Source organism: Ursus americanus, chromosome 27, assembly GCF_024610735.1.
Source record: "Ursus americanus isolate L20-20 chromosome 27, mUrsAme1.1.p, whole genome shotgun sequence".
In the NCBI taxonomy this organism is placed as follows: Eukaryota; Metazoa; Chordata; class Mammalia; order Carnivora; family Ursidae; genus Ursus; species Ursus americanus.
In genome coordinates, this window is record NC_142153.1 from 29,750,205 (window position 1) to 29,765,025 (window position 14,821).

The 14,821-nt window shown below is 46.4% G+C and overlaps 1 protein-coding gene across 1 annotated transcript in view; it reads right to left on the reverse strand.

Annotated features, from left to right (window-relative positions):
* The window catches only part of MYOM2 (myomesin 2), an 82,085-nt gene that overhangs the window by 18,635 nt on the left and 48,629 nt on the right, over positions 1 to 14,821 (reverse strand). The window contains exons 24-31 of the mRNA XM_045811191.2: positions 13,528 to 13,572; positions 12,807 to 12,943; positions 7,857 to 8,001; positions 7,708 to 7,767; positions 6,873 to 6,940; positions 972 to 1,085; positions 694 to 781; positions 128 to 166 (exon numbers count right to left, since the gene is read on the reverse strand). Coding sequence (XP_045667147.2) covers positions 128 to 166; positions 694 to 781; positions 972 to 1,085; positions 6,873 to 6,940; positions 7,708 to 7,767; positions 7,857 to 8,001; positions 12,807 to 12,943; positions 13,528 to 13,572 — 696 coding nt within the window. The remainder of the gene's footprint in view (positions 1 to 127; positions 167 to 693; positions 782 to 971; positions 1,086 to 6,872; positions 6,941 to 7,707; positions 7,768 to 7,856; positions 8,002 to 12,806; positions 12,944 to 13,527; positions 13,573 to 14,821) is intronic.

A 14,821-nucleotide genomic window follows, 5' to 3' on the forward strand; every position in this document is an offset into this window, starting at 1 on the left:
ACCCCTTTGGATCAGGGAGCAGCGGGAGGGCTGCCCCAGCCGCCCCTTTGCAGGGCTCAGTTCTCGTCTCAGGAAACGGGGATTTCGGCACCACGCATACCCTGGGAATCAGTAGGCATTTACTTACCACAGACTCTGCTCATTGCCAAAACCATGTCCTCATACACTGAAAGGAAGAAGGGAAATGTATCATTACGATGAATAATTTTATCAGAAGGCAGCATTTTCATGTTTAATTAAATTGATACAGGAAGTCCTGATGTTCATTTGAAAAATGAAACATTAACATGGCAACATTTATCCATAAAAGTCTCCTGTGAGTCATAAATCCCTCTCACCTGTTCACTTTTTACGCAAGGAACAAGAAAATCTTACTCCACATTAATCCAACTATACATTTAATTGAATCACTTCCCCGTTTCAATCATTTTAACTACATTAGTAATGGGAGAAAACGGCTTATGATGATGGACTAAAATGACATTTCCTATAAATGCAAAGTAACACCTCGCATTTTTCTAAAACACTGAAGCAGGTCTGAATGGAAGTAAAGCACAGACCGATTTGCTCCTACTGCGTTACTGCTAAGGGAACAGCGTGTCCAGTCAGGATACAGATCGATGTGCCTTCCTAGCACACCGCATCCTGTTGGCTAACTGGATCTCTTTGGGGAGGACAAAGGTTTTCTTTTACCTTTGCCAGCTATCTCAAGGACAGAGACATCTTGACCTCTCTCGTCTTTCAAGGTTGCCTTATATTCACCAAGGTCCTTCTTTGACAACTGCAAATAAAACATATCCCATACGCATGTAAGATCAATGCCAAGATGGAAAATGTAATAAATGATAATATGCTCCCTTTGCAAACCATGAAAATTCAGGATTAAAAATGGGAACGAATGCAGGATTTACACATCATTCGAAAGACCCGCCTTTGTTGGCCTCCAGCCTGCTCCATGCAACGCCATGTACCTTGGGTATGAGGAGCTGGCAGACTCCCTTCTCCAGATCGGGCAACGCTTCTGTTTTGTACAGAACATCATCCTTCAGCCACTTGAATACTGTCTCTTTCTTGGTGTTTGCCACCTGCAAGGCAGAAATCTTACGGTGAGGATGAGAATCACTCTTGCTTTTAAGAAAAAATCTCTGGGGGGACACACGGGTGCCTCAGTCAGTAAAGCATCTGCGTTCAGCTTAGGTCGTAATCCCACGGTCCCAGGATCGAGTCCCGCTTCAGGCTCCCTGCTCAGTGAGGAGTCTGTGTCTTCCTCTCCCCCTGCTTGTGCTCTCTTTTTCTCTCTTTCTCAAATAAATAAATAAAATCTTTAAAAAAGAAAAAAGTCTCTGGATTTTAAATCACAGACTTAAAAAAAAATACCATCAATTTTTATTATAGCCTCAGACAGAGGCTCACGGAAAAGCTGTCCATCCTAATAATGGCAAATGCATTTCTAAATTCCAGCTTCTAAAATAATTAAGCTCTCACCATTGCATAGAGAAGGACAAATCGTCCTAGCCCGTGAAATTAGATAGTGTAAGGAGTTTTTGAGTTATATGAAATGTCAGTCATAAAAACAAGTTGTAAGCAGTGTATTTTAAATTTATAAATAATGGGAAATATTCTTAGAGGGCTATAAAACTGTTTCGTGGCTGCTTTTTTGCCAGTATGACATTTCAAATGTATCTGTATAGAGGGGATAAAACCATAACACCAAATAAGCCCAATGAGAATGGGAACTTTCCTTCTACTAAAATTCCTTACAATTCAATCTGCAACATGAGCTCACATTTGACACTAAGCTTTGCAGAATTCCAGAGATGAGGAAGCATTTTGATTCACACGCTCTGATGTGTACATCCCATGGATGAGAAACAAGCCTGGTTCTTACAGACAGAACGAAACAGCCACAACGGATGATTTGAGACGGATGATTCTGCATTTATACCCCATATGGACTCAGCAAAAGTGATGTCAATGACAAAAAAACGAATTTCAAGCATTCAGACAGTGTGGCCAGTTCTGATCGTGTTGTAGTCAGCAGAGCTCAGAACTCCCGCGTTGGCCCTAAGTCAGTGTCACCAGTGACAGCACCAGAGCACAATCCGCAGGACAGCAGGGGTCCGGAACACACTCCTGCTCACCCTAGCATCTCAGGACAGGGCAGCATGCCCCACGAGTCTACAAATGTTTGCCAAGTGCGTGGACAGAGTGTCCCCTGGACCGGGAGGCGGGAGCTCCGTTCTCAAGTCAGGACCACGAGCTGACAACCAATGGTAAAATGGCTGTAGCCAGACAGTCCAGCAGACGACCTCCTTCCCCTACACTTCAAGATCTTGGTGTCCATTGTTAGTGCCAACCCAACCCTTACGTCCTTTACCTCACTTGAGTGCTGCTTCCCCTTACTCTGGTTTTCCCAGATGTTTTAAATTGCTGGTGTATGAGTGCTAAATACAACCCTTTCCAACAACATCCAATCTCTATTCTCTGAAACTGACATCCTCCATTGGCTTCCTTGTCCCATAGCTGGGGGGTTCTTACGCCCCAGAAGGATCCACTGTCTTTCCTCTATACTCTGCAATTTCTCCCTCCCACTCCTTAAATACAGGCACCAAAAATGTACATAAATACCTAAAAAAGAGAGTAACAAGACCCCCGAGACATGATGTGGCACACGCCTGACTCCGTCTCCAAGAGAGAGTGCCCAGTCCCCATGTCTGCTATATGAGAAATTTCTAGGAGATTTTCTTCTGTGTCTGAATGAAATTTATTTTATGGTAAACCTTTCTTTTAAAAGATGGTTTTATAAATAAGTAAACAAATATATAGTTTTCTGTGAAGTTATATTATGAATGTATAAATTTTCTTGCATAAATTTTCTCCATGTGTTTTGTTATGCAAGTACATTTTAAAAATGTATAAATTTTCTCCATGTGTCTTGTTATGCATGTATATTTTAAAAATCATCTAACATATTACTAAGGGGAAAACTATGTAGAATAACTTAAAGAATCACAGGAGCTAAGGACACAATTATATGAATTAAGTGTGTTAAACTGCAAAATGCTCAAATCTCAGTTACTATGTGTTCAGTTTCTCCAATATCTTTGTTTAAAAACTTTTGACTTGCTTCGGTCAGGAACCCTGAAATACCATCACGTATTTACAGAAGGGCCTGTGGCACTAGGATGATCTCAGGGCGCTCCAGGAAGGAGAATTCCCGTGGGCCGCACGGCTATGTAAGCATGCACTTGATGCCCTACGATCAGAAACAGAGAATGAACCACTGTAAGAGAGCCCCTCTGCCCAGGCTGGCTGCCCGTAGCTGCTGGAGATCTAAAGAACTGATTTTGGCAGCGCTGAGGTCTAAAAACTTGAAGACACACATCTTTTCTGCATATGACAATTATTTGAAAACACTGCTGTCTTTCCCATCCTGTTTCCCGAGTAAACAGCTTATCCTCAGTGATCTTGCGGGGTTTTCCCTGCAAATACCTATGGCGTTTTCATTTGTTGAACAGACCCTTGTAACTTCTGTGTCGGTAAACTTCTTTTATCTTAAAAATGATTTTGTCTCTGAGTCTTCCTTTTAAATACAGTAGGGTAAGAATGATCCAGCAATTGCACTACTGGGCATTTACCCCAAAGATACAGACGTAGTGAAGAGAAGGGCCATATGCACCCCAATGTTCATAGCAGCATTGTCCACAATAGCTAAATCGTGGAAGGAGCCAAGATGCCCTTCAACAGATGACTGGATTGAGAAGATGTGGTCAATATATACAATGGAATATTATTCAGCCATCAAAAAGAACGATTTCTCAGGGCGCCTGGGTGGCACAGTGGTTAAGCGTCTGCCTTCGGCTCAGGGCGTGATCCTGGCGTTATGGGATCGAGCCCCACATCAGGCTCCTCTGCTATGAGCCTGCTTCTTCCTCTCCCGCTCCCCCTGCTTGTGTTCCCTCTCTCGCTGGCTGCCTCTATCTCTGTCAAATAAATAAATAAAATCTTAAAAAAAAAAAAAGAACGATTTCTCAACATTTGCTGCAACATGGACGGGACTGGAGGAGATAATGCTAAGCAAAATAAGTCAAGCAGAGAAAGACAATTGTCATATGGTTTCACTCATTTATGGAACATAAGAAGTAGGAAGATCGATCGGTAGGAGAAAAAGGGGAAGAAGAAAAGGGGGCAGTAAACAGAAAGGGGAATGAACCATGAGAGACTATGGACTCTGGGAAACAAACTGAGGGCTTCAGAGAGGAGAGGGATGGGGGATTGGGATAGGCTGGTGATGGCTATTAAGGAGGGCACGTGTTGCATGGTGCACTGGGTGTTATATGCAAGTAATGAATCATGGAAATTTACATCAAAAACTAGGGATGTACTTACTGTATGATGACTAACATGATAAAAAATTATTATTAAAAAAAGATTATGTTAATTGATTTTTGAATGTTGAATCAGCCTTGCATACCTGGAATAAATGCGAATTGATCATGGCAAAAAAAAGAAAAGAAAAAAAGAAACTCATTACGAAAAGAAAAATAATTCTAGGTATTTTCCTACAATGAATTTATAACAACCTCAAGTGTGTTAAAAATCAAAACTTTAGCTTCGGTTAATACACACAGAAAAAAGAGATGGATACAGGACATCTAATTAGGACTTCATCACCAACACGAACAATGAGTACAGATGAGCAGGAAAGGTCGATGTAATCATGGCGTCTCAAGGTCTAACTGGCACTAACCCAGGGTGTGCACGGCCCTCCCGTGGCCCCAGACCACCACCCACCACCCGCCTGCACACGACCTTTCCTCAAATCCCCTGTCCCACAGCTATATGCTCCCTAGGCTTCATGTCAGCGCCCAGCCCATCTCTACACGTTATCCTGGGTCCCTCATCTGACACTCAGTGACACTGAAGAGCTGGCGGCCCAGTGTCCTACCCTACAATGACCCCACTGTCACCCTTATTCTCCTTCCGGCCCCTGTGCACCAGCCCCTCACACTATATTCTTTTTTTTTTTTTAAATGATTTTTTTATTATATTGTGTTAGTCACCATACAGTACATCCCCGGATTCCGATGTAAAGTTCGATGCTTCATTAGTTGCGTATAACACCCAGTGCACCATGCAATACGTGCCCTCCTTACTACCCATCACCGGTCTATCCCATTCCCCTACCCCCCTACCCTCTGAGGCCCTCAGTTTGTTTCTCAGAGTCCATAGTCTCTCATGGTTCATTCCCCCTTCTCATTATCCTCCCTTTCTTTATCCCTTTTTTCCCCTACCAATCATCCTCACACTATATTCTTAACCACTCCACTCTCATCTCCTCAGACCAGCCCCTCACACTATGGTCCTGACCCCATCATCTGCTTCATCTCCTCAGAAGAGCCCCTCGCACTATGGTCCTGACCCCATCGTCCACTCTCATCTCCTCAGAAGAGCCCCTCGCACTATGGTCCTGACCCCATCGTCCACTCTCATCTCCTCAGAAGAGCCCCTCGCACTATGGTCCTGACCCCATCATCGACTCTCATCTCCTCAGACAGCCCTCACACTATGGTCCTGACCCCATTGTCTACTGTGATCTCCTCAGAAGAGCCCCTCACACTATGGTCCTGACCCCATCATCCACTCTCATCTCCTCAGACAGCCCTCACACTATGGTCCTGACCCCATCGTCTACTCTGATCTCCTCAGAAGAGCCCCTCACACTATGGTCCTGACCCCATCGTCCACTCTCATCTCCTCAGACAGCCCTCACACTATGGTCCTGACCCCATCGTCTACTCTGATCTCCTCAGAAGAGCCCCTCACACTATGGTCCTGACCCCATCGTCTACTCTCATTTCCTCAGAAGAGCCCTCGCACTATGGTCCTGACCCCACCGTCCACTCTCATCTCCTCAGACCAGCCCCTCACACTGTGATCCTGACCCCACCGTCCACTCTCATCTCTTTAGACAGCCCTCACATTATGGCTGTTGTAACAGTGCTGCCAGGGACCTGGACGCACAGATAGCCATCTGCGTCCGTGGTTTCAATTCCTCTCTATGCTGAATCCTGCCATGGGGCTCTGCTGAATGTTTGAGGACCTGCTGTATGGTGTCCCACAACGACCACCTTCACAATGTCACAGTTTGGTACTAGCGTCCCACACAGCTATTTCCACATTCAGGCTCTTCGTCCACATTCTGGGTCTCCCTGGAGCAGTCTCCCCCCACCTCACGGACCTATGACATTCTTGGTCTTCCTCCAGTGCTCAGCTCAGAAACCATCACTCAGTTCAAATAATCTGTTTATTTTCTCTTTTACCTACCAGTCTGTTGAGTAGCTTGAGGAACAAAACAATGCATTATTGATCTTCCCCCAGCCTCTCCTATAGCACTGCTCAGGTAGCAGATGCTCCTTAAAATCCGTTCCCCCAAATACAGATTTTTATATTCAGTAGGAACTAATGAGGCTTACTGCATTACTCAATTGTTAGGACAAAACTTAAGGAGCATCTTATTCCCAAAACTACCTTCTTTCCCTAAAGAAATCGTGTGAGCAGCATGGAAATTACCAGATGAATTTCATTGTGGCATACTTTCCATATGCTCACTTACTAAAAATCTTAAATATTTTAAATTGCCTACTTGAATCTTCTTTTGCATGCCTCCACGCTGTCATCTCCTCATGAGGAGCAGAGACAAGCTCTGTAGTCTAACTAGGAAAACGTCCACGAGACTCAAAGTCACGCAGCGTGGCCAGCACGTTGTGTTTGTTCGCATCCTATGACTGACGGCGGACGACTTCCTGAAAGGTCTCTTGCCGCCCCACGAACGAGAGCTTACCACTCTCTCGTTGGAGCCGAGTCCTCACCTTACAAACAAGTCGAACTTCGCACTCGTCTGTAACATCCCAGTGCAAATACTCAGCAAAATGAGGGCCTGAGGGGGAAAATAGGAGAGACACATTTTTAAAAAACGTAAAGAAAAGGAAAACACACACACACATACACACACACACATATGCTGCCAGTGCCACGGGGAACACGAGCTCATGACAGCTATGCGGAGGCCTGAAGACCCAGCTCAGACTTTGGACAGTGCCCCAGTTTGCAGAGGTGACCGTGGAAAGCCATGTCGCTGTGGGATGACCAGACCACAGAGAGCTGGCAATGTGCGTGTGGACAAGGAAAATGGTGAGGAGAGCAGTTGGCTGACCCTGAGGGTTGTGTGGGGTGTGGCAGGAATAAAATGCGCATCCCTGGGGTGGGTGCGGATTACAGAGCACCTACGGTCATCTGTCATCTGTCACGTGGCCCGGTCATCCAACTGTCTTTCATAAAGGAGAAATGAGGGTCTGAGTTCATCTCCATCTCAGCAGTGAATAGGGGAAATGAGTTAGTTAGCAGGTCGGCCACACGGCCTGGCCACCCTGACCGTGTCCTTGACTCAAAATAACAGGAAATACGAACACGAAACAGTAGATCCTGGGGCTTTTAAAGGTAGAAGCAAGACAAAAACACAGGTGAAAATAAATGTAAAGTGCAAAGAACAGAAAAATACTCAAGTTTCTACAGATGAGAAACAGTCTAACTTCATGATCATTTAAAACAGCATCTACAGCCATTCGGCATTGAGCCAAATTTGCCATAAACAAACATTCGAATGCTGAGTCCGCTCGGCTCCTGGGGGGTGAGTCCAGTACCTACCTTGCTTCCTGAGGAATTCCTTTCTTTGAAATTCAGCCTCGTCTAGGACAGCCTTGAACGCTAAAGTCAATATTCAAAGGAAAAGAAATCAAAGATGATTGTCTCTGTGTAGTCAAAACAATTTTCAAACAATTCGCAGGAGAGCGTACCATCTCCAATGAGAACCAGTGAAGACTGATTCTTGGCTTTTCCGTCGTGAATCTGCACGGTGTAGGTGCCTTCATTCTCAGTAGTAAATCGATCCATGACCATCTCAATAATGCCAGTTGCTTTGTCACATTTCATTCTGTGTTTCTGGAAGCAATGGCGGAAGCAGAGAATTAATGCTACGGTGAAACTCCTTCTCCCAGTTTTATCTATGACTTTGACAATTGCATCAACCACTACACCCCAAGGGACTCTGACATATACAAAAACGCAAAATGAGATTGTACCCATGAAACCTCTCAGTGAATCACGCATGAACCAAGGGACACACGCACCCACTTGGTGATGCAGCCCCGTTCTGTGCGGGAGCTGCCTCCTCCAGGAAGGCTCCAGCAGGGACTACACACACCCAAGAACAAGCATCTAGCACAAGACCATTAAGGATGTGGGGGAAAAACGAAACGGTGTGTGTGTCCGCATACCCCACACAGATCACAAAACACAGGTGGCCGGCAACAATCAACCATCAAGCACCATGTTGTCTGCAGCTCTGAGGACTCAGAACCATGGCTTCAAGGCCGCTGCATGGACCAGGGCCACAGAAGCTGGTTGTCAGGTGTGCAAAGATATTTTGGAAGAGGATGCAGGAGCTCTGCGTGCATAAGCAAGTCTGGCACTTCGTGCTCCCCTCACTCCTGAGGTCACAGTTTGGCGCAGCCTCTCACAGCCCCCCCCACATCGTTCCCTCCAGACTAGCACAGGGAGGACCTAATGGGAACTGCCCTTGGACTTGGCTGGGTGCCTTTTCTGTAGCATCCCTGCTGCTCATGCCCCCCCGTTCGGGGGCAGACCTCACCCCAGTCCAACTGTCCACCCATTCTCTCCATCGTGCTGGATGGTGAGGCCTTCAGAACTCAGACTGTCCTCACCCTTTCCACCCAGCACCTGTGCGCCCCGTAGGCGGTAAACACCAAATAAACGTGTGTGGGATTCTCGCTGAAAAGCTCATTTCACCGTCCATGGCGCTCCACTGGCTGTGGTCCCCGACCACCGCACTGTAGTTTCCTACCAACAACATCTGGTTGGGGACACTTCCCCGCACCACCCAGCCCATCCAAAGCTCAGCTCTCTCTCACACTCCACTCTCCTCGTTTGTGAAGAGCTCACAGACACCAAAATGTTTTATGGCAGCTAATGGACTATGCCTTCTTCCAGCCTTGGACAAGACGATATCTGAAATGAAGCAGGGGCCATGGGGGCAGAAGGACCACATCCAAAGAATGAGTCATCTCAAAGTCAGGGAATGGTGCATGCAGAGGCCCCGGGGCTCAGGATTCTTCTCTCCAGTGACTGCTCATGATGCCTGTGGTGACCCACAGGATGCGCCCTGCAAGCTCCCCTTCTCCCTGTGAGCCCCTCAGGGGGTCCGGCAGGGTCTTCCCAACCTGAACCCTGATCTCAGCCCTGCAGGGGGGAGACCCAGGGAGCAGGTTGAGCAGAACAAACACCAGCCATCTGTGGTTGGCAGCAAGGAAAGCAGGGTCACCCCAGGGAAACTCCATTAGTCCTCGGAAAGCACACTCTGTCTAGAACACTCCCCTTACTAAGAATTTAGAAAGAATGTCTATCTGCAGGTGACCTTACGGAAAGTCTGTCCACAGTGCGAGAGAACAGTGCTCATTCTCTGATGAACGCTCTTCCCATGGCGCTCTCCTATCTCAGAGCTCACATTCAGAGTTCAGCGTTTCAAATGCAGCTGTTGCAACAGCGTTCAGAACATGGGTATGAGCAAAAGAGCCACTCTGTCCAGTTCGTCTGTGAGTTCACCTCCCCGAGCATCTGGCACCATTTCTAAACTCTTTTGCCTGACCTGGAAGGCTCCTGACGTCTCTTCTGACTGCACGTCCCCCTCCTCCGGCTGCTGGCACATGTCTGTCCCTTCGCCAGCACTCAGCACGGGCAGCAGGGCTGGCCTGGCCTTCTGTCTGTCCCCCCAGACTCACCTTGGGCACCCCTGCTCCCGAAACCCTCCTCACCGCTTCAGCCCTCCCAGCTGCTGTCTCTGGGCTCAGACACCCTTGCGGGACTGTTTGAAGTCCGGGATATCACTGTCTCCGTGAGCCGATTCGGCAGCTCTAGGAGGCAGGCTCACTTCCCACATGAGGGTCCCTGCCGTTTGGCTGGTTCTGGGAGACAGTATTAAGGAGGGCACGTATTGCAATGAGCACTGGGTGTTATATGCAAACAACGAATCATGGAACACTACACCAAAAACTAATGATGTACTGTATGGTGACTAACATAACATAATGGAAAGAAAGAAAAGAAAGAAAAGAAAGAAAAGAAAGAAAAGAAAAGAAAAGAAAAGAAAAGAAAAGAAAAGAAAGAAGGAAGGAAGGAAGGAAGGAAGGAAGGAAGGAAGGAAGGAAGGAAGGAGGGAGGGAAGGAAGGAAGGGGAAAAGAAAGAAAGAAAGAAAGAAAGAAAGAAAGAAAGAAAGAAAGAAAGAGAAAGAAAGAAAGAGGGAGAGAGAGGAAGGAAGGAAGGAAGGAAGGAAGGAAGGAAGGAAGGAAGGAAGGAAGGAAAGAAAGAAAGAAAGAAAGAAAGAAAGAAAGAAAGAAAGAAAGAAAGAAAGAGAAAGAGGGAGGGAAGGAGGGAGGGAGGGAGAGAGAGAAGGAAGGAAGGAAAGAGAGAAAGAAAGAAAGAAAGAAAGAAAGAAAGAAAGAAAGAAAGAAAGAAAGAAAGAAAGAAAATTATTTGTAAAATATATCCACGGGGAGAGGAGGATGACTACCAACTTCTCAACAGTCAACCATGATACTTCCAGTCCTGCCCAATCAAATATGACGCTGAGGTTTTAAGTGAATAAAACCCATTCCCTGGCCTTGACTTTCAGCAAACAGAAACAAAATCACCTTCATGGTTAGAAATTCCAATGTGGTTTCACACAGAGCATGCTTGTATAAGGTCACTCAGACTGCGTCTGGATGGGAACCTGAGCCAGGAACTTGGTCTGAGGGACACGATGGAGAGAGACAAATGAACGTGGCCTCAGCTCATTTTCTGAGAGGGAGGTCACTGAGAAACAGTCCCGATCACAGAACGTGGAGACCACGTCTCCTCCGGGCAGACTGGCGGCGGCGGAGGAGGGAGACAGGCAGGGACGGAAGAAGGACACCTGCACGGGTGGAGCTCGCTGGCCTGCTCCATTGTTCTGAGTATTTACTTTTGAATACGGGGAGCAAATTTCAAATCAGTGAGACAAAGCCCTGTTCTTGTTTGTCCGACACCACGCTCACTTCCAGCCCCTGCAAGGAGAAGCCTCCAATAGCCGGCCCCACTAGGTCTGAGAAGTAAGAACGCAGGACTCTCACCAACCGGATTCTTCGCGATACAGTAGCTTTTCCCGTTCTCTCAGCTACTGCACTGCGGTGTGTGGGCAGGTTTTAGAAATTAATTAGGCTTCTGGCGATCACCATTATGCAGCAAGATGAAGTTCAATGGTTTTATGGGTGCCGTAAATACAGGCTTTTATGTGACTCACACAAAATAACATCAATCTGCCCCCCGGAAAAGTCACCTGTGGATTGCTAATTAACAAGTGAAATAGTGCAGCCCTATCCCAAAAGATTAGCCACGTAGCAAAGACATCAGCTTTTAAAGCAAGCTCTATGCAGCAGGTAGGAAATGTTAATCAAAAGGTGTTCCACAAATAAAGTGCAATTACACTAAATTCTTTTTCATCTCCTAGCACGGTCTCTGCTCAAAGAGAATTTCTCCAAGTCTTTGATCATGCGGTATAGTCTTCTCCCAGGGACAGAATGTATACTGCTGGCTTTTCTGCAGCCAGGAGGAAAATGCCTGCTGTCTACTCATCAGCCACTCCTCCCACCTGCACGCCTCTTAAAGTACGTCACTGTCTCTCAAGGGTAAGAAAAATCGCATGATCTTTTTCCACTCCAGATTTCTGCCTGACACCTGTTCAACTATCCAGGTAAACATTACCAAACACCTATGGAACACAAAGCCTGGACTAGGGATGAGGGGCCCAGTTCAGCGACACGGTAAGCGGGCACTGCGTGGCCTGGGTGATTCCTACATGTCAACCATTCCATGAACGTGTGTCCAGCACACATGGATGAGGGGTCTGAAGTCAACAGGATGCTAAAGATACTGATGACACCACATACTAAGTCCCAGGGGAAAAGAGCACAGGAGGTGAAGACCCCTTGCTCTCCATTCAACAGTAAAGAAAGGACCCATCAAGCACGTTTTCCTTCAGCTGGAAATTACAGCAGGTGTGCTAGAATTATCAGACAAGAAGAAATACGTTGAAGCATACTCAATGTTCCGCAGCCAAAAAAAGGAATATTTATAATAATTGTAGGATTCTCTGCATACAGTTAAAAGCAGAACAACAGCAAAAGCATTTGTATCATAGCATTCTATACATTGTTGGCAGTTTGCTGTGCTTTGCCCAGATTTGCCATTAAAGAAAGCAGCTTAAAAGGTTAGGGAAGGTGTAGAAACAGATTTCACCATGGAAGCCTTCCATGAGAAGCTCTCAGTGGGAGGGGGGCCCATGGATAGTGGGGTAAAAATACATGCCTTCAAATCCAGGGTCAAGAATAAATAGGTGTGTCCATCAAGGATATTCCCATGCCCCCCGTGTCACCTGAACCTTTTCCTAGCACCAGGCTCAATGTCTCTAAAACAAAGCTGGCCTCTGTTCAGTTCTAGCAGGCTTGGATTTCAAGTACTCCTGATCTCTCATCTAACCCAGACCAGTCTCTAAACATCCCAAGAATCAACCATCACGTGTTCATCTCACCAACCCACTACACCCCAATTTCTGCAGCTCAAAAGGGGATGAAAACATGCGCAAAATATTGACCCGAAGTCACTGACCTACCCGGCCTCCTCAAAGCCAGAGATCGCTTGCACATGAACTCACCTCACTGTCAGAGACTTCTCTGTCATTAATAATGAATCGGTAGCTGGCGTCTGGTGATAAGTGCTCAGCCTGGAGCCAGAAGCGAACCTGGCCCTTATCAAAAATCTCATAAGCTAATTCTGATTTCAGAGGAATTGCTACAGGAAGAAAAGAAATCGAAAGTCAATAATGCATGAATCGTTGTGAGAGAGAATAGCTGCATATTGGAGGAAAATATCAATCCTGGTTATTAAATTTTTTGAGGATGTGAAACCCTGGAGTGTTGAATTGGATTATGAACACCAAAAAATAAAAATAAAACCCCAGGTTAGCCTGTTGTTGCAGGTAAAGCCCCGTGCCACGTGAGCCGTGTGTGCACACTCCTGTCTCTCCCCGTGGATCCCGTGGATCCCGTGGATCCCGTGGCACGCCCCCACGTGACCTTTCTGTATTCAATGTAACTCAGTAACCAAAAACTCCACCAGATCGACTTGCTTGGATTAGGGTCAGCTACACTAAACCCCAAATTCAAAACTCTCTCCATGCAATAAAAATTGCTACAAGTTGCATTATCAACTCGTATCTGTTTCCAATAAACAGGTGACAAGCCTGGAAACTGGTTGCATAAAATGAAACGGTCCGTTCCCCAAAGCGCTCCTTGGTGAGCTCCATGCCTTAATAAGCAGGGCCCTCCCCGGCTTGCTGTCTGCCTGCAAACAGACAGGGTCCCACGCTTACTTACTGGGATTCTTGATTTCGTTGCTCAGTGCCACCAAACGTTCAAGCTCTAAAATTAAGAAAAATACGGGCATTGATTTTCACCTGTACATTCAGAAGTTTGCAAAGAATTGCAAGGCTAACCCCAAGCAGAGATCTGACACCACCAAGATTTAATCTGTACTTGAATAAGAAACATGAACTAGAAGAGAAGAGGCACATAGGAGTTAAACCACCTTTGAATACTCTCTTCAGCCGAGATCCTCCCGGTATAATAACCCTGCCTTGAAGGGGAGGGGTGGTGGGGCGCATGAGGGCAAAGCCCTGGGAACAGTGGGGCTGGGGGCGGGGGCAGGATTTGCATGGAGGAGCTTTAAAGACACCCACTTCCAGACCCTCGAATTCCATACAAACTCCTTCCTAATACCGATCTGGCGCTGAGAGTATGCGGGTAGTCTGTGATTTTCCTTCCCCCTGCAAGATGTCCTTCAAAATGCTTCGCCCACCCAGGATTTCACTGTGACGTGTTACTGTCACAAGTTAAAAATAAGAATATAAATATAAATACAAATGCATCCTGAAAGCATCCCAAGACCAAGCTAAGAAAAACTGAAGGTTCTAAGCCATTTCTTTCCCCCTTCCTTCCTTTGTAATTAGAATTTAGAAAAGAGATCATGGTCACGAAAGTATGTATGAATATGCTTACTTGAACTGAAAAATGAAGTCAGACTTTCCTGACTGGGTGATTGGCTTGACTTCCTACCAATACGTCTAATGGTAGGAATTTCCATAAATCAAATGAGCTAAATCTGTAGTGCCAAGGTTTTATCTAAAAGATTTTTTAAAGACCCCATACATTATAAAACATACTAGAAGTTTTCATCCTTTGTAACTATTTAAAATTAAAGTGAAAATGTCATCTACAAACTTAAAACTGGTGCAGAGAAGCAGAACGCTGTTCAGGATTATTTAAGGATGTGAGTTAAACACTGTTGGAAGAGCACCGAATTAAGGTCAGGAAAAGGCAGCTTAAAAGGCACCCGTCGCAGACTCAGGATCTGCTCCGGCCCGTCTCTGGCCATGAGCAGCCAGAGGACCCCGGCCAGCAGAGTCCACACGGGCCCCTCGGCCGTCCTCCTGCTATATCTTATTATATGTGCACGAGCTTCCCCAGGTTTACCCAGCATCTGCATCAGCCCTGTTCGGGCCTGGGCCATCGGCACGGGGCCTCCCAGCCTGAGTCCATGCCTCTCCTCCCTGCCCACGCTGGACGGCCATCCAGAGTCAGGTGTCCTCGGGATCACAGCCTCAGCCTGCCA